Source organism: Passer domesticus, chromosome 1 (genome assembly GCF_036417665.1).
Source record: "Passer domesticus isolate bPasDom1 chromosome 1, bPasDom1.hap1, whole genome shotgun sequence".
In the NCBI taxonomy this organism is placed as follows: domain Eukaryota; kingdom Metazoa; phylum Chordata; class Aves; order Passeriformes; family Passeridae; genus Passer; species Passer domesticus.
In genome coordinates this window covers 102,098,288-102,120,930 of record NC_087474.1, presented here as the reverse complement: position 1 = coordinate 102,120,930, position 22,643 = coordinate 102,098,288, and the positions used below count along the sequence as shown (strand labels likewise).

The 22,643-nt window shown below is 39.1% G+C and overlaps 1 protein-coding gene across 7 annotated transcripts in view; it reads right to left on the bottom strand.

Annotated features, from left to right (window-relative positions):
* MBP (myelin basic protein) overlaps positions 1-22,643 on the bottom strand; it is a 109,502-nt gene that overhangs the window by 33,954 nt on the left and 52,905 nt on the right. For all 7 annotated transcript variants that reach the window (XM_064431851.1, XM_064431864.1, XM_064431850.1 and 4 more), the window contains exon 3: positions 19,470-19,560. In XM_064431851.1, coding sequence (XP_064287921.1) covers positions 19,470-19,560 — 91 coding nt within the window. The remainder of the gene's footprint in view (positions 1-19,469; positions 19,561-22,643) is intronic.

The window sequence follows — 22,643 nt, the reverse complement described above, 5'->3', positions numbered from 1 at the left end:
CCTCCTTGCAGCAATAAGAGCCTGCTGTGGACAGTATTGCCTGAGAAACAAGTGGAAAAAAAAGAAATCAAATGCATGCAGATTAATAGACCAAGATACATTTCATAAAAGTAAGAAAATAAGTAGTTGATAATCAGGACAAAAACTTGCACTTGTATAAATCTCCAGCTCTGACTGTTTGCCTTTCAGAAAGTATCTGTAAAGACGCATTTACTGAAACAAATCCCCTTTTTCTCACCCACATCTCCTGACAATTCTGTCTGTGACAATAAATAAGACAGGTCTATCACTCACTCCATTTTCGATTTTCCAAATTTTCTATTCTGGCAAGGAAAATATTTCTCACATACCTGAAAGGAATAAAATTAAGGCCCATATTCTTTGCAGGTGGCTGATACAACTTAGTTGAAATCAGCAATTGTCAAATTATCCTACACTTCTACTGATGGCAGAAGCAGCATGTTGCAATCCATATTAAAAAAAAGAGAAAAAAGGATAACTTGATGAAGAGCTATACCATGACATTATCTGAGTGTCTATTCTTTTTCATACAAGTCTAATTTATCACTTGATACAGTTTGACTAGTTGATTGCACGTTGAAGTCATGCTGCTCAGATCTTTCTCTCATTGCCAGGTCCATCACACATAATAAGAGGTGTCAGGCTTCCTGAATACAGTAACAGTGAACTTAGAGAGTAGTTCATTACTTACTTACTGCACACTTCATATGGTTCTTAGAAGCTGCATGGGGCTAGCTAAATGATAACTACCATCATCACAGGTAACCAGCACATAAAACTGCATCATCTGCAGCCACTATTTTCCTGCTTGCACTGCAGTACAGATTTGCTACTTTTTAAAGCTTATTTTGACTGGTATTCAAATCAGTAGGAGACACTTGCACTTATGTGAGTGGCAGGACACCCAGCCTAGTTCACGGGAACTTTAGCATAATTTAGCTGATGTAATTAGCAGAAGCTGGCTTACCTGGTGACAGACTAAAGGCAATTCCCTTAATAAATATAAATCCTTAACAAATGAATAAATGTCAGCAAAAGGCAAGGGTGGATGTACTGCAGTGCAAAGGCACCACATCCCTGGGGTGTGCACCAGGCTATTTTCTGACACTGAGGTTTCCCATGTGGCCATACACAGTTTCTCCAGCAACATCTACACAAACATGAGCATTAATAACTTGGAGGTAACAGCAGCATTAAGCCTGCAGAAGGGCTTGCTAACTAGATCAAACACGCTTTAAATGGTAGCCAGAAAAGGAATGGATATGAAAATGAAATACATTTTAAAGGGTCAGTGATTCTATGAATAGAAATTTATTCAGAGACTGTCTTTTCATGTTTTGCAACACAGAACAGATCAAACAAGACTCTGCTTCTGAAAAACACAACATTCAATGAATACCATGGCACTTGAATGCTGACTGGAGAGATGCCAGTGATATCAGAGAAGCAACGTCTTTCTCTCCTCTACCGAAACACTCTTTGCCCTACACAATAGCTAAAAAGTATTTTAAAAATGGTTGAGTAGAACTCTTATCTCTGACTAAGCATACGTATCGGGGACTATGTGCTTTATCCCCCTTACAGGAATTACACAGTATCATGATTCAGAACTAAGCTGATCAATCCCTGGGAAACATCCATTGTATTGTCAAAGCATTCCTGCATCTATTTTACATAAATTGAAAATTTATGTAAAAAAATCTCTGAAGAACTAAGAGGCAGCCTTAGCTGTACTCCAAATGGCCTGAAAAACAAATCTGTTATTTTTGTCTGTTCATACCAGATGCATTATTGTGGTATAGCTGTGCCCATGCTATATGTCAGGATGTTAATTCTGACACCCTCAGTCATCCAGCCTGCTCATGAAGGTTTTTTATTTTTTTTTTTACATGGGAACATAAGTACAAAGGTGTGGAAGGGGAAAGTAAAGGGACTGTAAGAATGTGAATAGAGGAAAAAACCAGGACCTAGCTCTAGGAGAGATGGAAAATATTGCTGGGGTCCTGCAATTTAGAAGGCTTCTTCATATCTTGCTATTCCTCAATTTTAAAAGAAGAGAGAAACAATTGTCTGTTTTAAAAGATGCAAATGTAAAAATAAATCACTCAACTGAAAAAGAATTCCAAAGTAAAGAAATAAATCTTTAGATTCCAGGATCAGTTATGTGCTTGATCAGCCAAATTTCCAATCCCACTTCGGATGTGAACACTCTAATACTGTATGTGCACAAAACAAACCAACAAGCCAAATAACAAAAGCTTTCACCCATGACCATGGCCAGTGCGAGACACATGCCGTGACCTTCAGATCAAGATCCAGGTGAGGAAGAAGGAAACATCCTATTCCCCCACCAGCAGAAGTGTACTCTCCATACTGCCCATTTCTCTTGCTTCCCTTGTCCTGCTGTCCCATGAAGATGTCACAAATCAATTGTTAATTCCTCTTCTTTCAGCATACAATGGAATGTGCTCACCCAGAGCAATTTAAAAATGAAGGGTCTCCAGAAGTGAAATTAAATGTTTTCATTGTGTAGTTACTGCCCCCAAATGCCTCCCTTTTTGAAGAAAGCTTTTGCATCAAATTGATTTTTGGGGCAAACATGGACAAGTTACTAGGAAGACAAATTCAGGCTTGTCACTGGTATGACCAGGTTGTTTTGGCAGTAAACTCTAAAGGAAATCAAAACCAAACAAGGCAAATGGGTAGCCACTCTACCTTGGAATCAGGCTTTGTTTAAATGGGGTGGAGAGAGGAGGTGGAAATAAAGCAGTGGCTGTCAAATTCTGCTTTTGGAATATTTACTTCAAATTTAACAAACCAATCCAAACAGATTACAACGAGCTCAAAAAGAATTAAAAAGTACAAGCAAAAATCAAATTAGTGCTTAGCCAAGTGGAACTGGATGCTACAGATGGCTGCTCTTTAAGAGTGTGTGTCAATTTATCGATCTTGCTTGGCTGCCCCCAGTGCGTTCTTACAATACACATACAGCTAGGGGCACTACTGCCAGCCAAACTGGAAAGGTTTAGTAGTGTCAGTGTTTTGCCTGTCAGGTTAATGCTCATATGCAGTCTGCCAGCAGATATTTTGACCTTCAACTCTTTCCAAAGAAAAAAACCACCCAAACCCTGTCCCAACTTCCAAATGCCAACAGTTGTTTCACATCTCAGTCCTCAGAACATGGGACTGACAGTACTCATTGCTAACATTTGCAGGGGACAGATTTTTCTACTCCTTCTCTTCCATTTACAGTTTTTTCCTTTGAGACTGAGCTGTAAATGCGAAAATACTCCAGGATATTCTGCAGAGCTTACCACTGTGCTTAATATTCTTCATTACTTGCCACATACTCAGGTTATGATTTTTTTGCATAATTCTTCCAGAGTATTTAAAATTCCCTTCAGGTATTTCAGAAAATCCACCCACAACATGCAAATTGCCTGCTCAAGAATTTTATGTTGCTTTTTGTTTTCCACCAGTTTCACCCTCTTAATAGAGAGGGGCAACATAATGTCATTATATCATGTACATTCACCTGGCTTTTGTTTTGGTAGGTTGTTTTTTAGATCTGAAGCAAGATACTAATCCACAATACTTAAAATAATTCAGAGAAAGGAAAAAAAGTTCAGCAGTAGATTTAGACATTCAAAATACTTCTCTCCAATAAACAAAATCTCAGTGGGACCCCGAGAAACTCGGCTGTACTGAATACCCTCTGCAAGATAAAATAAAACCAGCACAGCTTCCCCACCTTCCCGTTCTTCCTTGGAACCACAGTTATGCACCAATTTGTCACCATCTAAATAACCACTTGCTTTTGGACTGATTATCATATGTTTTCTGCTCCACCAGGAGAAAATAAGAGTATGAAGGGAAAAATGCCTGTGTGTTTTACTCAGTAGGAATATCAAATCAAGTGTCAAATTTATACGTTCCCATTTCCAGCCTCTGGCCCCCCCACAATGCAAAATCTAACAGACTGAGTGTGCTTCCTGATTATAAACAGCTCAAAGCCAACCATCACAGCCTGGTCTACTGGGATAGGCTGGAAGCAGTAGGAAGAGCTAGTGAGATTCTAGACACAGTAATTGGTCATATCTGTGATCTAGGGCTAAGACTGAAATTCATTCCCCTTCATAAAAAGTACAGCCAAACCTGAAGTTATACATAAACAGTACAGATGCAAAAGCAAAAATATATTTCTTATGTAGGCAGCATTAAACTAATTAGCAGGGGAAAAAGGGGCAAAAGAAACCCAACAACAAAGCAGTAGAACTCTATGATGAGAATATAGATATTACATTGAGACTCATTTCAGTAGGTGAGAACTAGCAATTTTGCTAAAGAGCACATTTTTTTTTCCCCTGAGATTTTATTAAGGCATGGGCATTGCACAAGCAGAAAATGTAAATTGCAGATCTTAATTTTAAATTAATGCAATTTATAATCTTCAAGTTTTATTTTTCCTCATCTAGAATGAAAAGGTTAGGTGACATGACAATCCCAAAGAACACAGAATACATGTATTGGTATTCATTCTGCTGCTGACTGGGCAACACTTGTGTGTCGTACAAATACTTGTTTGCTATACAAATACTTGTTTACACACATACATGAGCAACATAAGAAAACCTCAGTTTTGTTACTAGTTTTCAAATTCAGAGACAAGACATCCTGTTGTGGAATATGTCTCCGTCTTGACTAGAATTTGTTATTACAGCAGAATGGCCTCAACTGCCCTGAGCAATGCTATTATCCCAGGTCATCTCATCAGTATTCCTTTGTGCAAGGCTGGAATATTCACTGGTATGCAGCTTGCAGTTTTCCACATACAACATTTAAAAATCAAAAAAGGAAAAATCTAAATTACTTCAAATTGTCCCTTAGCATATGGACCTTTTTTCTTTTTCTGATGATCAGGGATGAGAGAAAAGAGATAGATAAGCTAATATTGTTTAGAATGTTTGGGGGAACAACCAGGTTAATCATCAAGAAGCTTGCCAGGAGAACTTTGTGTGTTTCTTGGTAGAGAAGATGCTAGAAAGGAGCTGAAGTAGTGACCCCTGGCAGCAAAGGAAAACCACAAAGAGGAGAAGAGGATAAGGAAGAAAAGGAAGGAATCGGCCAGATGGAAGGAGGCAAAGGCAGCTAAAGAAGATCTGGCAGAAACTAATGGATCAGCAGGTGAGAAGAAAATATGGTGAGAAAAACACAGGGAAAAAAAGCCTGATGGTGAGCATAAGCAGACAACAGCAGTAAAATAGTGTAGTCATACAGAAGGAATCAGTCACACAGAAGGAATCAGTCACAGCAAAAAGGACGGCCACTGGGCTGGAGAAATGACCCAGTGCATAAGAAAAGCACAGTTCGTGGTACAGGTTCTGTTTACAACAGGAGGATCTTTAAACTGCTTTAAGAAAAACCAGGAACACTAGACAAACGACTGGGGGAGGGTAGGGGGAGGTATGAAAAAAAAGCACCAGGTAGGTTACAACACAAAAAAATCTCACATTTATTTCTGTAGCACCCTATTCCACTAAAACCGTGGAGCTGACAACAGATCAGGCTGCATTTCTTGACTGTCAAACTGGTCCAGTTTGAGATAGTAACAACAAGGTAACATAAACTCCTACTTTCCTCAGAAAGAAAGAAATCATGGCAACCAGTGACCCTATTGTGCTTTGTTGTTGCATAATTGTTAAAGAAATGCTTTCCGATGCCCTGTGAGAGGGGGTACTATCTCGAAAGCTCAAAGGGATTGTTCATTTGATCACTAAGCACAGTGTTATTCCAGCCACTCATGCATGCAGAGAATGCCTCTATTCTTATGTTCCCCTGAGAGTTGAGGTCATCTGAGATATGTTGGCTATCACACATAAAGGCTGAGGTAGAACTGCTGGCAGGACATTTTAAGTTAAGTATTTTCACAGACCTGAAATTTCTCTTCTGCCTTTTTGGATGAACTCAGTGACCAACGAACTAATTTAAAAGGTGTTAGTATTCAAGAAATACTTTAGTAAATAATACTTGAGTTAAGAGTTCCAGGCTTGAGACCCTGTGCGTTGAATGGTGAAGTAGTTTTAAGAATGACAAAACAGATACAGATGCGTTTCCAATCCCAGATCCATCTGTTTCTCCCCAAAGCCTTAGGCAGAAACCTAAAAATGCATTTAATCCAACATTCTTAGCACAACTAGATACTAACGCGCGAGAAAAAACAAAAACAAAACCCAAAAACCAAACAAAAAACCCACCTCCCCCCCAAAAAAAAAAACCTGAAAAAAATCCAAAAAATCAAACCAAAACAAAAAAAAAGGAAAAACCAAACAAAAAAACCCCAAATCCCCAAACAAACCTCCCAAGAAACTACACTTCAAAACACAAGGAAAATCCCTACACTCAAAACCCAAATAGTAGGCTAAGAAGCTGAACACAAAGATAATGTAATTAGGAAGGAATAAGGTTATTCCATTCTGTTCTCTTCTATAATCTCCCATACAAGATATCTTTCTTACCTCTTAAATTTCGTTTTACAATATTTCATTCAAGTCACATCCTTGTGATGCACTTTAATGATTCTTGAATTGTTTTGTTGAAAACATTACGTTGTTTACCAGTAATCTCAAAAATGAGATGCTCAGCCTCTTATCCACAGATATGTTAATGTTAAAAAACCCCCAAACAACAAAATAAACCACCTCTGATTCACACCACGTTAGCACAAGCAGCATATAGGCAAGAACTCCAACTGGTACTATGTGCTAAAAATCTACAGAAACTTACACACTTTCCAACTTACACACTTCAGAGAGACAAGGAAATTGCCTTTGCATCTCCACTGTGTGCACACTGCTGTTCTCTGAATTAACATACACATCAGCCTAGGAATTAAACAGATGAATGTGTAGAGCATGAAAGGACATAAATATGCTTTATCAAATTCCTCCCCTAATCCAAGTGATAATCTTCTCTCCTGTGGAAGACACAGCTTACTAGCATGGTTCCTTATTTTTGTGTATAAATAATATCCATAAAATAAATGCATTATTGCAACCACAACCTTTTAAGAAGATCTAAAATGTTATAAAACCCCATACTTAATGCAAATTAACTGCAATTTTCAGAAAGGCATGACCTCATTAGCAATTCTACAAAGAAATGTTAGGATATTTCACTCGGATGAAAATGTCACTATTTGCACAGATTTTTTTATTTAACACTATAGATTAAAAAATTACAACTTTCAAACATTCTGAGATCATCCAGATCCCTTTTCATTCTCTAATTAAAAGAGCAAATAAAACAACTAAATAAAAATAACAGAAGTACCAAGTATTTATATACTCCCTCAATGAAAATGAATCTGCTAAATTAGATGGGTTATATTTTTATTTAAATCAGGATATTTGAACTATGAATCTTGCCTTTAAAAAATACATCTTTGCATTCCAGTGCTGTAACACAATTATGTCAACACAAGCAAACGAATAGAGATGGAGGAGAAAATGCTCCAAATCCTAAATAGCTCCCTATGTCAAACTATCTTATGTTCTGATTTCTCCCACAATTCATTCCTGATAAGGAACATGATTATAATACTCTAAAAATAGACAGGGAATTGACAAGAAAGCCAGGTATTTGGACATGCCAGTAGTGGTCGGGTGTGACAATGACTAGCCAAAGCAGTGTGTGATTTTAAAAAAAATGCTGATTTCAAGACATTCACTTCTGTTTTATTGAGGGACCAAGCTCCACAGCTTCCTTTTTCTTATTTTCTTTTTTAATGGACTCTTGATGTTAATTTGCAAGAACATTTCAGTTTCAGAAAAATTCTAATAGGTACCTTTAGGCAGAGCTAAAAAGGGTCTTTTTACATGAGAACTAAGAAAATACAGAAAATCATATTTTCACTGCAGGAGACATTTTTAATCATGAAACAAAATGTATGAAACATTTTCATACATGAAACAAAAATAACCTGTGGGTGGCAAACGTGTAACTCGGAAACCAGAGAGACATTTTTCCCTCCTCGTAATTATTCAAAATTGAACAACAAATTACAAGTCAATATAAGAAGATTGTTGGGCTGAAGAGAGGAATAATTTAAACGCTTGCCTTCAGGGAGCAGTCACTCGCAGAGCTGTATGGCCACAGGTGACACTGCAGCTGTAACCCTGCCAAGAGCAGCAAGAGCACTTAGAGAGGCTGCCAGTGAAGTACACATCTACAGAGAATAACTGCTGCTGAGATTCTGCTACTGACTTCACCCAAATGGAACAGGCTTTATCAGGAATAGTCTAGAGAAATTTCTGTAAAATCTAGAGCAATTTGGTCCTTGTCTTACAGTAAAGGGCAAAATACTACTTGGTGTAAGAGCAGTCTGACTGGCAGGGAAATACCTGGTCTCAGAAATGGGAATCAGCAGTAACAGGAACAGAGCAGCTTTGTTATGGTCTAATGTTTATAGATAATAGGCTCAGTGGGGTCCAGTCCTCGACTAGGTGCTCCTGCAATACAAACAGTGACTGAAATAATGCTGGGAATCTGCATTTGGATTGTAGTACTTTGGTAACATAAGAAAAAAAAACAACAAAAAACCCTGTACACCATAGAAATAATGAGAGCAGCTGAAAAGGAAAAAGAAAAATCCCAAGCATGGATGCATTTAGAAGTCTTAACTCCTGGGCTTCTCACTTTCAAAAAATTCCTCAGTTTAATCTCACTAATCACTCCAGCCCATATAATGAAAATAGGCCACTAAATACAAAATAATGCAAGTGAGCATTGATTTTAAAATAGATGCCAGATTTATTGTTGGTGGCATATAGAAACAGAAGTCACATGTCTCTTCTGGAGCCCAGGGGAATTTATCACAGAGGGAAAAGTGACAAACAGTTATTTTGTCCAATCTTCTGATTTTCACTTTAAGCCCAAAAGATATTTTTTAAGATCCACCAAAATATTTTGGTCAAAATCTGGATAGTATTTTGAAGTGTTAATGCACGTTCCTAATTCTATTGCAATCTAGTGAAGTTCCTCTATTAATTTTTGCTTATTATTGTCCCTCTGTAGGCTGTGCAGCTCATGATGATGTTGACCAGCCACTGATCCCTCAAAGCAAAGGTGGAGAAATTTGGTGGAAAATGAGGGAAGCTCTCTTTTTCAGGGGTCTTATCAGTTTTTGGTTTTGGGTTTTATTTCAAGCATGAATCTTGAAACATATTTGCCTTCAGATCTTCATATGGGAATGATATATTCTGAAATAGAGCAGTAAAATTATTTCAAGAAATTTTGGCAAATAAATCAAAATAAGCTTTCAAAATTTTTATTTAATGCTGACTAGGGTACTCAGGCTTGTTGTATAATTGGTATCCACACAACTACTGCCTATTTTGTAACAGATTTCCTATGTTGACACATGCAAAAGGAACGAAGATACTACAGCAATAAAATCTGAAGACCAAACAAGAGGGTCTTGTGGCCACTTTAAGGATGGCCAGTTTATAAACAAGACTGCACATAGTACACAAAACAAAGGACAGCCTGAAAGTAAGTAAAAGAGAACAGAATAACACTACTGCCTGCTCCTGCCATAGCCTTACCTTGAAAAAATTACATACTTGAACATTTTAGAATTGATGAGAATAGGTGAAGCAGGAGGTGGTCAAAATTTATCATGTCTATATCTAATCCTGCCTAAAAAGGCTTTTCAAAAAATCCAGTTCACTCATAGCAATGAATGTCAAAACTGCAATTAAAACTCGGTGCATCCATTTCAGAATAAAATGGTCTACTACTCCTGTTTGACTTTGGGCTGCAAGACATCAGGAGACCAGAAAATGGAAATACCTGCCTGCCTGAAGCTGCCCCTGTGGAATGCTCAGTGCCTGATGTGAAAGACAGATACCTCAAACCTGCTGGCTGAGCTGATGACTCCAGGCACCACAGATCTGCATTTTCCCTGGTTGGAACTCAGGCATAACCATAATCTTGGTAGGAACTCGGGCACAACCACTGCACGGCTCTGTTAAAATCAGCAGAGTTGCTGTGCCAAAGAAGCAGGAGGTCCCATCAAGGTAAACAGCCACCACATCCTTACAAACTTTCAGGGAAGCAGGCTTATTTCAAAGAAATAAATATTGTCAAATGTCAAGTATTTATCTTAGAAGCATCAATATTTTTATTTCGTCTCCACTGAGTCCAATGAAATGAAGTCTCTTTATCATAACATAACATGGTGGCTTAATTAAGTGTTCCAAAACCTATCACTTTTGTTTCAGACCCATTCATTCCCTCTTCCACAAGCAAAGGTTAAAAGAAAATCCTATTACAGATATTTCAAAACAGAAATGAGGACTCTTCAGATTTTTTTTTTATCTGTAGATTGTTTCTATTGAAGTCATTTGAAATCAACATATTTAATTTTTTTTTTGTAGTCCATGCATGCATTTAAACAACTGAGTTTAGTCTTTAGAATGCTGATTTTCACTGCAGTCCTCCTGCAGCAGATTAGTATAATACACAGTAGAAATTTTAAGATGTTACAGCAAGAATCACCAAAAAGGGAAAAAAAAATCCACAAAGGATGACAGCTACTAGAAATCACTCAAACTAATTTAAAGTTTCTGTTTTGATGGAAATATTTGTATCCAGTATAAAAATGGCTCCTTCTAATGAAGTGGGGCTATTAAAAGGACTAGAGAAGGCCAAGCTTTTCATTGGCAACAGGGAAGGGAAGCATAGGGAAGGCTCTAGAGAGGGAGCCTGCTCTGAACAGCACTGGCAATAAAGAGCAGCATTATCATGGCTGTTCTCTGCTCCCTGCAAGGCTTGGGAGCGACTGCAGTCTTGTCGCCACCAGGATGTTTCTGTACAAGTACCAGTGCGTGCACACCAGTAAATACTGGTCCTTTTCACTTCTATTTTCCTCATCAAAAATGGATTATCTCAGATGTGAATTTCAGCTCTGTTCCTCCTTGTCAGCACTTAAAGGGCCACTGTCCCGCCCCTAAAACTGAACTATTGCACAAGTGCTGCCGAGCCATGTGTTTGGAGGAGTTAAGCCAAACCACAGTCAGCCTCCTCGAACAAATGCGTAACAAAAAGCCACAGCTTCAAGTATGGATTGGATTTCCTGCCTGACATGGTACTGGAGCCCTGGAGTTTCACAGGGCTCCAGGGATCAGGGATGGGAGTGCCAAGGGGAAACTGACAGATGCCAAGTCCTGCAAATTTTCATTCACTCATTCGAACACTGTATTCCTTCTTGTTTTCATTCTCCACCACCATCAGATTCATTTTAAGTCTTGTGGACACAGTTGCAAATGCCATACATGAGACTGAAGCACAATTTAGATTAATCCAGCATAGAAATAAAAATACTTTGTCAGTGTCACCACCAAAACAGCTTGCATGGGATGTTTACAATTGCTGTCGTTCTCTACTCCCATAATCCTTTCACAGTGGGCTTTTTGCTGCCTGGCTCTCCTTCCAGAGCTACACCCACCACACCCCCAAGCTGATATTTTCACAGAACTGCTGCTGGACAAGAGGATGCAGCTACAGTGGCTCTCTCCCTGCCCTTCCGTACTCTTTGGGCATCAACCTGGACATAACAAAATCCCCAGGTTTTTCCACACTCCAGACCAACCCTTTAATGTTGGAAGGATAAGTCAATAGATTTTTGATTTTTAAGCCAAATTCACTATCTTTATAATTTTGGCAATGTCAATAGAGCTAATTACAGTATCATGAATGAAAATTACTTAAAGGGGGGTGTGAGTGGGAAGTATCATTAAGAATACAACCCAGAATTTCTTAGGCCCATCAGATCCTGGCACGGTATTGGAATTTCACCCTTTTAACAGCACACAGGATGGGAAGCATCAACTTTGCACCAACCTGCTGTATTTCTGAGGGCAAGATGTTTACCTCTGTATCACCTTTTTCCCCCCCGGTTTCTGTCTTCTGCATTCAGAGAAGGAAAAAAAAAATCTGTGTTTGGATATGTCTTTCACGATGTGTGCTATGGGCAGCCTAATGGAGGTCAGACATAAAACCAGAGGTAATGATGAGGTCTGAACCACCAACAAAAATGCTTCTAACCAGGGTAACTGACTGCCTGAAGTCTGAGGAGAAACCACTATTTTAGTACAATTTTTGCCATAGAACATTATTTTGGCTCAGATCACCTATTAAGTATTTTATCTAGAAATTATATAATGAAATTCCATAGTCTGTGTTGTGCAAGAAGCCCAAGTTGATGGCTTTCATATTATTTATTTTTTTAAAGACACAGAAGTATTATCAATCTTAGCTGCTGTTTCCATATTCTCCTAATGCATAGTACAAAACCTGCTTCTAGTTCTCTTTTAGCCACTGCATTTAAAAGTGAGTCATGTTGTAATTAAAGTTTAATGACAACATCTGTTTCAGCTAACCCGACAGAAGAGTGGTTGGCCCACAGAGAACTATTCTGCTTCTTTCACTCAAACCAGAACTGAGTGGTTATTCAGCCTCAAAAAAATTGGAAATGGGACAACAGCAACATTTCAACTCCTTCCCACAAAATAAGGATCTTTCAGAAGCACTTTTAATTCATTTACAGATAAAATCCTGCCTTAACCCAACTGGATGGTACATAAGAATCAGTGACAGAGAACACTAAGGACTTCTGTGCACACAGAATACTCTCTTGGGCTGCAGCCTGCCAACAGGACAAAGATGACAGAATACACTGGGAAAGGAGTAATTTGTTTCATAGCTAGCTGATTAGCCAAAAGCCTCCTATCACCACCCAGCAGCATGTGACATTAGACCACCCTTGGTGATCCTCACTTTTACATTCGGATACAATGCTTGGTCTGGATAACAATAGGATGGTAAATGCCTATTGTGCTTCCCCCCATCTTGCATACAGACTCACTCTTACTGAATAAACAAGGGGAAAAGAAATCACCAGCTCCTGTACACTGTATAGCAGGCATTAAAATAATGAATAAGTCATTTATTGTTAATGTGCTGATTAATTACGGCAAGCACAGCCCACCACTGCTAAAAATACATCAGGCATCACTGTCTCAGCTCCACGCACATGCTCATGACCCAATCCAGTCCCTATGATATTAGAAAAACCCAGACCTTTGTTATGTGTGTTGCTTGTATGTGGTACACACACATACACACACAAAGAAAAAAGAAATATCGTACCAAGTTAGAGTTGTTAAAATGCCCTAAGTGCTGGTGCACTAATTTTGCAGCAAACATCAATGGCATGCTAAAAGTAATCTTAAAGATTTAGATGATGCTATTGTAAAACACTACATTAATTAATGGCATATTAACTAATTAGATGTCCAAGAGCTACTGTTACTGTTTAAAGCATCAGATTGCTGCCAGGAAATAAATAATGTTTGACTGCTACTTTCAAGTAAAGAAAAACCATAAAGATGAACCATAACCAAACCTATTACAGAACTAATACAGAAGTTGCAAATACCTGTATTTTATAAAAACCTTAAAAATTTAAAATAACAAAAATATCCTACCATCTGGCCAGCTGCTTCCTCTGGACTCCTACAGGTCTCTTTCCACCACAGCACTTCCTCAGTATTCAGCTTCGCTTGTCCATATGCAAAAACTACATGCAGTTTGCAAAAACCACTTTATGATATGTAAGAAACACAAGATTCAGCCCTTTCCCTAAAAAAAGATATGCAGGTAAGCATGAAATACCACGCAAAAAAAAAAAAGGGAAAGATGTGAGCTGTACCTCTGAGACCCAACAACTTGTACAAAAAATAGCAAACAGGTTTTTTATTAAAATGTAAATCTTATTAAAATGTAAATTCTTTCCACCTCACAAAGCTAATCCAGGGTTGCTGTTGTAATTTTGTTAAACCAGTGGTCTCTGGTTGAAAACAGACAGACCAAGTCTTGCAAGAAACTGGGAAAGGGAAAGAAGGTTAAGGAAAGTGGAAATAAATGGATAGCTGGAAAACCAGAATCATTACTTAGCTTATAATGAAAACCGACAGGACACTAAATTCTCCCATTTGCCTCTCAGGCAAGAGGAAATAACTGCAACACGATAATAACACCTATTTTAGAACCATTTGCTGTCACACCAGATTGATTTTTTTTTTGTGTAAGCTTGCCATTATTTTGCATTAAAGTCATAGCTCGTGTTCCACAATTGATTGTGTTTACAATGAAAGGAGCTTCCCAGTAAGGTCACTGAACTGCAGTAACCCTCAGCTTTTAGCCAGCTCCTGACAGGACTGCATCACCTCCTGATAAAGGCCTTGTGCCTTCCAGCTCCTCCCTTCACATTCTACTCCCTCCCTTTTTTAAGCAAGAATCAAAAAGCAAAAATGGGTACAGGAAAAAGAGTGACATCCATACAGTTGTAACATACAATAATTTACATTCCCAGCTTTGTCAGTATGTTCTGTAAGACCAGAATACAAATTCTCTCATTTTCTAAGAAACTTTATAAACCATCAATAAATCCTTAGCTGAAGAAAAAACCCAAACAACAACAACCAAAAAAAAACCCCAACCAGAAATCCCAAATTGGCAGTCAGTACACAAAAATTCCTATGTTTGGATGCAGTGGGACCATGGTGAGGAAGACCCAAAGTGAGTGTGACTGTGTCCAACCACTAGAGATGAAGTCTCATGGAGAGAGAGGTCCTTCATCCTGCGTGGGTTTACACAAGTCCCCACAGGACATTTTGCGTGGGACACAGCAGCAGGCATCAGCACAAGCAAGAATCAGGGTGAGGCAGGGTCACCATGGAATTGTGCTGAATGTACGTTTCTCTTGCTGTATCTCTGAGCTCTGCACACAAAAAGATTCCTCAGGACGTACCCAATTCTGCAATTTGAAACAGCAGAATGGCAGATGGTGCTGAAAAAGCTCCACAATAGCATCTCTCCTTTCATAGGAGAAAAAAAGTGTTCATTTAGTCTCTTTTTAGCCAAAAACCCAAAGAAAAAACAAAGTGAAAACCAACCAAACAAAAAAACCCCACCAACAATGAATAACCAAAGCACAAAACCCCAGCACCAAACCCAAACAACAACAAAAACCCAACACCTCACAGTACAACTCAGGCACACAGCATGGATCCCTGGAAAGCTCTAAGCTAGAAGAAAATTGGCCACATCCAGATACAATTTTAGACCTGATCTACCAGACAAAAAAAGGAATCCTTTGGATTTGAAAAGATAGTCTTACTCTGTCTTTCCAAGTAAGATGTTTTTTACCATGAGGGTGGTAAAACACTGGAGCAGGTTACCCACAGAGGCAGTCCCATCCCTAGAGTCAAGGTGACATTGGGCAGGGCTCTGAGGAACCCAATTTAATTCAAGATGTCCCTGCCCATGCCTGGGGGTTAGGACTAGATGGCCTTCAAAGGTCCCTTCTGACTCAAAATACTCTATGATTCTATCACAGAAAGTTAGCGCACTTTGACTTTCATTGTCATCAGAAAGGGGAATACACAATATACAACAGTTCCTCCTACAAAAAAAAAAATCTTTCTTGCAATTTTATGCTAATTCAACGCTACAGAAAAAAAAAGTATAATTAAAAATCTGCATTTGTAATTTTCCAGGTTAATGTAATAGGGGTTACACCAAAGAAAGGCAGCTCCAGTCCTTCCAGTGGTCAGAATAGCAGGCAGTTTTCTCCCCTGACCGTTGTGGGTAGCATTGGATCAAATAAACTTCCAAAATATTCTCTGCAAGCAAGGCTAAGAGTCCCCTCCTGACCCATTTCTTTAAATGCATAGCACCATTGCCAGCAAACTTCTTCTCTTCCTTGGACTGAGATGTAATTCAAAATCCTTTTCTGAACTACATACTAGTAGCAACAGAGACCATGTTGACTACGTGCAAGTTCAACAGAAGTTTGTAGTGAGCAAGACGTTCTAGCTCCACATCACAGATGCATATTCAGTATATATCAGACAACAGAACTCTGTTGGGTGCCACAAGAAAATCCTTTCAAAGGGCAAACAAAACTAACTCTTGTCAATTCAGAATTGCATAGTTGCAAATGCCATCACTGCGATGTCTTTTCTCTCCCAATGCCCTTACCCTGCTGCTCCATTTCTCCACTTCATCCTCCTCTATAAAAAGTTAATTGCCTTTGAGAATTAGTTCTGAGAAACATAAGACACACCTGACTTGTTTGTTTCATAAAGCAGCTGGTACAATGTGGCTTCTTGGCAAGGTCATTTCATCTATACCCCAGTCTAAAAATAAATATTAAAGAGAAATGCAAAAAAGCCTTCTGGAATGGTAATTCCCAAATTTAACCCATACAGAGAAGAACAACAGGAAAACTATAAGGCATTTATGTGTCTTCACACGTGTCCCTTTCCAGTAGTGGATGAAACCTTGCTTGAACCTACAAAGAATGCTGCCAGGTCTAGCAGACTTGAAAGTGAGCCCCACACTTGGTTCCTTACCATCGTGATACTTTCAATCAACAATAATGTGTTTGCTTCCAAAACTGGACCCAGCTGATAGGGACTCATACCACATTTACTCAGAAAGGAAGTATTTTCAAAAAACCTCTATTCAAACGGTAGAGTTCATCACGAATATGCTGTGTAACAATCCTTAGCAACTTCATCTATTCCTTGTCATTGCTGTCACCCGGTCTATGCCAGCGCTAACCCTAGAGTGAGGAGACGAGCACAAATCCAGAGGTTCGTGCCTCCTTTGCGGAAGAGCCTTGGAGCTGGCCGTGCAGGGGCCCTGGTGGCAGCCAGGGGCTGGCAGCTGCTGCCCCCGGGTGGCTCAGGGACGAGGGACAGCCCGCGGTGCCGGGACACGGCTCCTCCCGGCTCCCCGGGGGGATGCCCCTCCCCAAGGGGGCTCAGGGCTCCTCTGCTGCCCCGCCAACCTCTCTGCAGGGGGTGGCATTGCCCAGAGAAAGATGGGGAAGGGATCTCCAGGGAAAATCAGTCACAGAAGATACTGATGTCCTGTCCGTCAGCGGGAAGGCTGAGCTGCACCCGCTCAAAGTGACGGGAGGCTGTTAAAAATTCTTCAGAAGAGGGATTCTAGTCAAGGCTGGAGATATAAATTAACCAACTATTGGTGCATACTTGATGGTTGGTATAATTAGCATCACTGGGGGGAAAGAAAGAAATGAGGGATAGCTTGAAATAGATCAAGCCAGAGGGAGAAAAATGATTACAGACCCTGCTCAGTTAAAGTCACAGAACAACAAATAACTCACCTAGGGAAAACTGCTTCAAGCCTATCCTTTATCCCTAAAAGATGTGAGAGTATTTTAAGAAATTGTCCAGAACTGCAGGGAAAGGCATATACATACAGCAGTAATTCTCGAGACAACATGAAACTTTTATCTATCAAAATATTCTCCCTGATTCTTACCACAGTGGTTTCATTTGTACCTTCAGTCCACTTTGATTTACTCAACTGACCAGGGTAAGAGAAGATTACAGAGTCCATTTGCACCACACTTCCTCTTTTTTAACCCCCATTTTTACCTAATCTTAAAATATAAAAAAAAAAAACCAGATTGTTATTTGCAAAGTGGTAGGAGGGTTGATGTAAGATACTGAAGTCTGACTGGTTTCGGAGTTGGAAAGAAATTTTCCTCCTCGCTGTGTCGAGTTATCAAAGGCTGATCAGTGTTTTATGTTAGATAACCAGCTCAGTTCACAGATTTGGAACATGGAAATATTTAGCAGTTTGTTAGTAAATCATTAGCTTTAAACACCACATAGAACACTGCATGTTGACTTTCTTCAATTAGTTAAAGAATTTTTTTGATCCAGGGTATGGATCACTGGATGGTGAGTTTAAACCTACCAACTGTGAACTTCATCCTTAATTCCCATCTTTAAACTCACACTTCCCACATGGACCACAGGCTTGACTGGGTTAGCCCCCTGGTGCATAGCAGTAGTGATCCAAATATACAGAAGGTTTAAATGCCTGAGATTTTGCTGGTAGAAAGAGGCAGATGGAGATTTCCTTGCTTTCCTGTCTCCACCCTTCTCATAGTAAGAAAATGAGATCTGTGCTGAGAAATAACACAGCTTGAGATGCACATTACACCGTGCCATGGGGCTTTACAACCAGTATTACTGGATCTACTGCAAATAACTGGCAGAGCAAATGGCAAAGAAATGAGGTAATAGCCTCAGCACCCAGTTAGTAAAGTTGAAAGCTAGTTCTAAAGTCCACTTGTGGATTCATCAGCCACTGGCACTATATGATCACTGTTGATGTGCCAATCACACTATATTATCTCACTGAGAAAAGATGATTTTAAATGGTTTCCATTATTAGTAAGAAAGACTAATTATTAATTCTTCATGCTCCATTCCTTTTGTACTTTGAAAGAAAAAAAAATCCTTACCGTATTGAAAAATATTTCACTCATCCAGAAGTTTTCAAGCTAGTCAGCCTTTGTAACATCCACATGATCAGCCTTGCCTTAACCTCTCCTGCATTACTGTTAGACTACTGCTTCTTCATTGGAGCTCTATTAGCATAAAATCAACCCTGAGTTCTAATAATAAGGTTGCTCTTATCAGAAAGAGGTTCTTCCCACAGTGTGTGTTTGGGCTCTGGAACAGGCTCTGAAGGGAAGTGCTCACAGCACCAAGTCTGACAGTTCAAGAAGTGTCAGGACACTAATCTTGGGCATATGCTGTGATTTTTGGGGTGCTCTGTGCAGGCCCAGGAGTTGGACTCAATGATCCTGATGGATTCCTTCCAACTCAGCATATTCTATGATTCTATGATTTCCTGTCTGTTTCCCCAAACTCAGTGCAGAAGAAAAGGTCAAATGTGGTTTTCAGATCAAATAATAAAAATATCAGCAAGACCTATATGGAGAGTAGGGAAAGGATTCACAGAAAAATGCCAAGAGAGGCTCATTTAAAACAGAGACCTCCAAGAATTCTCAAAGGTCACCCGGTCTATCCTTCTGTCACGAGAGGACTACATCAGTTTAGACAGTTACTTGTCTAACCTGTTTTTCAAGGCCTGCAATGATGAATCTGCACACTTTCCAGATGATGCATCACAATGCTTTAGTATTTATTTCTGTATTTCCCTTCCTGACATTTGATCACATCTTTCTTTCTGCAGTTTTAAGAATTCATTGCTTATCCTATCTCTTATGGATGGAGAAAAGTTTATTTTCCCTTACTGCATAAACCTTTAATTTTGTTGAACACTTGGATTCAATCTTTCTTCTCCTCAGAGATGATTTGGTTTAGAGTGCTGATCCCTCTTTGTTTTCTACTTGGTCCTTTCCAGGTCTTTGTGGGACTGTACAGCCTGCACTCAAATGCTGTACATCAACATTAATTAGATCACTACATCTTTGTGGGAATTCCCTTCGTACTAACACATTAAAAAACATTTTAAACTTTTTGCAGTTAACTCACCAAATACTTCATTGTCCTCTGATGACTGTTGTGTTAGTCTGGCTGCTTTTGGACTCTCCTTACCTGCTTCTTCCACCTTGGTTTCAGCATTCTGTAAAACAAACATTTACTGAGATTAGTCTTTCTTTTACAGCTCTCAAATAGAAACACTCTTCAAACTTCTTAACTGCATTGTTAATGAATACATGTGGTTTTGTTATCGTTGCTACACATATGCGGTTTTGCAAAATATTAAGGAAAAACACTCTCAGAAAATCCTGATTTTTCTTTTGAGTTTGTTTTAATCTGACTAGTCTACGTCAGTTGGAGAGGTAGAAAAGACATTTAAACATTTAAAAGAGAGAGATCTTAAACCATAACACACTTGAAAGTTTCCACCTTTCCTCCTCATATTTAGTTTTATTTTTATTGACATATTCCATGTTGACTTAATGAACCAAGAGATCAGAAGATAGTACACAAATATTTCTCCTTAGGAAAGGCAAGTGAGCTAGAGCTTCAAGTCATTAACCAATTCATGTACTTGACTGTTTAAAGCACAAGGACTCACCTATTTCTGAAAGAAATTTGCCAATTAGTTACCTGGTGTAACTAGAAATAAATAAACAGCTTCAGTGCTTAACTTGCCAGAAGTTAAAACATTTAATTCCCTAGCTAGACAAGTCTGAGGAAAACATAAGCTGTGAAACACTGAGTTTTAAATATTTATATTTCTACTAAAGAAAAAGTAAGTCATGTTTTAAAAATGTTTTACTTTAGTACTCAAGAGAAACATATACACAAGCTTACAGCAATGCAGACAGTAAACTGCATAAGCAGTCAGCTGTTGAATGATGGATATGAAATGACTGATACAATATTAAATATTACTGCAAAGAGCTGAAGTTGACTAAGAGTTGAGGAAGGAATAAAAGAGAAATGTTTTATGCCTATGCTTTTTAAAGGATACATATTGCTCCATTCAAGTACATGCTCATTTAGAAGACTTTGTGTGATCTTTTGAGAAATACAATTTTAAATTCTGACATATATTTGAAAAGGCTGCTATACAATCTGTTAAAGAAAAATTACCATCTCTGCTCTCAGAAACATAGCACACTTTCAAATTTCTCTTATTTCCCCTTATTAATAACAATAAGGAAGACTGGTAGATTAAGTCTGTTAATCTCCCTATAGAACAGAGGAGTGCAAACCTAAGGCACATAAACTCAAGAGACGTTGAAGCAAGACAGCAAGAATTTTCAGAAAGAAATGAAAGATAGACCTAGCAAGCCTACTGGTGTCACACAGCAGCTGACAAGAACTGGGAAAAGCAGAGACAGAGAAAGTGCAGGGTATTCCTGAAGCAGGAAGGATGTGCAAAAGTGAAAGGATTCTGCACTCCCTCAAGGCACCAACCTGAGTGTGCCCCATGCAGAAAACCCAACATCTTGGTACTTCTCAGAGCAGAGGGAAGTCAGTTTTAGCAGATGCTCACCTCAGTCTGGCTTAACTAGGGTCCCTTGGGAAGATGGTAGGACCCAGCCAGAAATCAGCAGTGGCTATACTGGGAGACAACTTGCTTTGGGTAAACAACTTCATCATCAGCACAATTAACTTAAGTGCTGTCCCCAGAGACATAATCTATCAGTTGTGCAGTGACACAGTTTGCAATGCTGTCCACTTGGACAAGGGACATATTGGGTCTAAGGTCTGGGCTGGTTGACAGCACCACCTGCATTTAGAGGCCACTGATTTTGTAAGCTACATATTGGACTCAGGTTCTCCATCCTATTTAGTTGCTCTATAGAGAGCAGCAGATCAACTACATCTTCGTTGTACAGAGAGATGGAGAACAGCAGTCAACTCTGAAAAAATGCAGAAGAGGACATCCACTACAGCAGGGTAAGTCAATCCCAGAGGCAAAGAAAAACACTAAAAACTGTGTCATCATGGATGAGACAGAATTAGTTCATTCAGATGATCAGAAGTTCAAGGCTTTCCCAAATGAAGAAGACAGCTGAACTCCTGATCAGAGCTAGGCTCTAGGCTTGGTAAAGATGGTATTTGTTAGCTCCATCTTTAATTGCATTTCATCATATTTAGTGTATGGTAAAGCTAGTGGTACAGGAGGAGAGGGATTGCTGCTCTTTATGCTATTGTTCCTCTTGGGAAACAGCTGAGAGTCTGTAACCTACTGCAAGGCATCAAGAGCAGCAGCAGCTAAACACTCTCCAGCAGGCACGCAGCTGTGTCTGTGAAATGCATTGTCACTCCAAGCTCTTACCAGGGAGATGTTTGCATCCTTTACTTTGAAAACAGGGTTTTGGCAGTCTCAGGGAAGTTAGAAAGACTGAACCCTGAGACATTTTGGTTTGACTTAAATCACCAGAAAGAACTACACAGCAGCTGTGCTGTCTGCTCCCTGTATAAGGCACAACATTGGTGTTGACAGATGCCAGCTCCAAGATGTTGACAGCAAAGTTCTGAATCAGCCTAAAACATGACAGTGTATGGTTGGATATAATTCTGCTTGGCATGCCTTCTTCAAAAATGCAAACTTTCAAAAGACTTCTTTTGCTTTATTTTTTGCACAGAAGAATCTCCTCAACACATTATTGCTGGCATATATAACACCTGTATTACCAAAATCAGAAGAAGATACATCACTGCAAAAGAACAATCATTGATTCAGATGCTTCAAACCAAACTGTATTGAAAAAAAGTCAAGACTTGGTCAGTTGCTTGACTCCTATTTCTAGGGTCCTAAACAATTTTAAGTGTCTCTGTCCTTGAAATCAATGAAGAGAAAAAGTGAAACCACATTCCCTTATACTGCCTGAGCTGTGCCAGAAGAGATTCTTCACCAACAGTTGTAGTGTGCTTAAGGCTGGTTATAAAATAAAGGCCCTTTGAACATAACAGAGTAAACATAATTCTGCCTAGCTCTTTCAGGCTGAGTGCTCAATGCAGTTTCAGAAGTGACAGGGAAAACAGATTTATTTTACAGTATCAGTTCTCAGGAGAGCAGATAGTTTTTTGTGATTGTAGGCCTACATAATATTTATTTCATGCTAAAATCAGATACTGTCTCTCCCAAAAAGCATCTCCTTGACTACTCATGTTCCAAAATACCACAGAACACCTAAGGAGCAAACCAGCAGCTACTGCATCATAACAGCTGGTGACAGACTA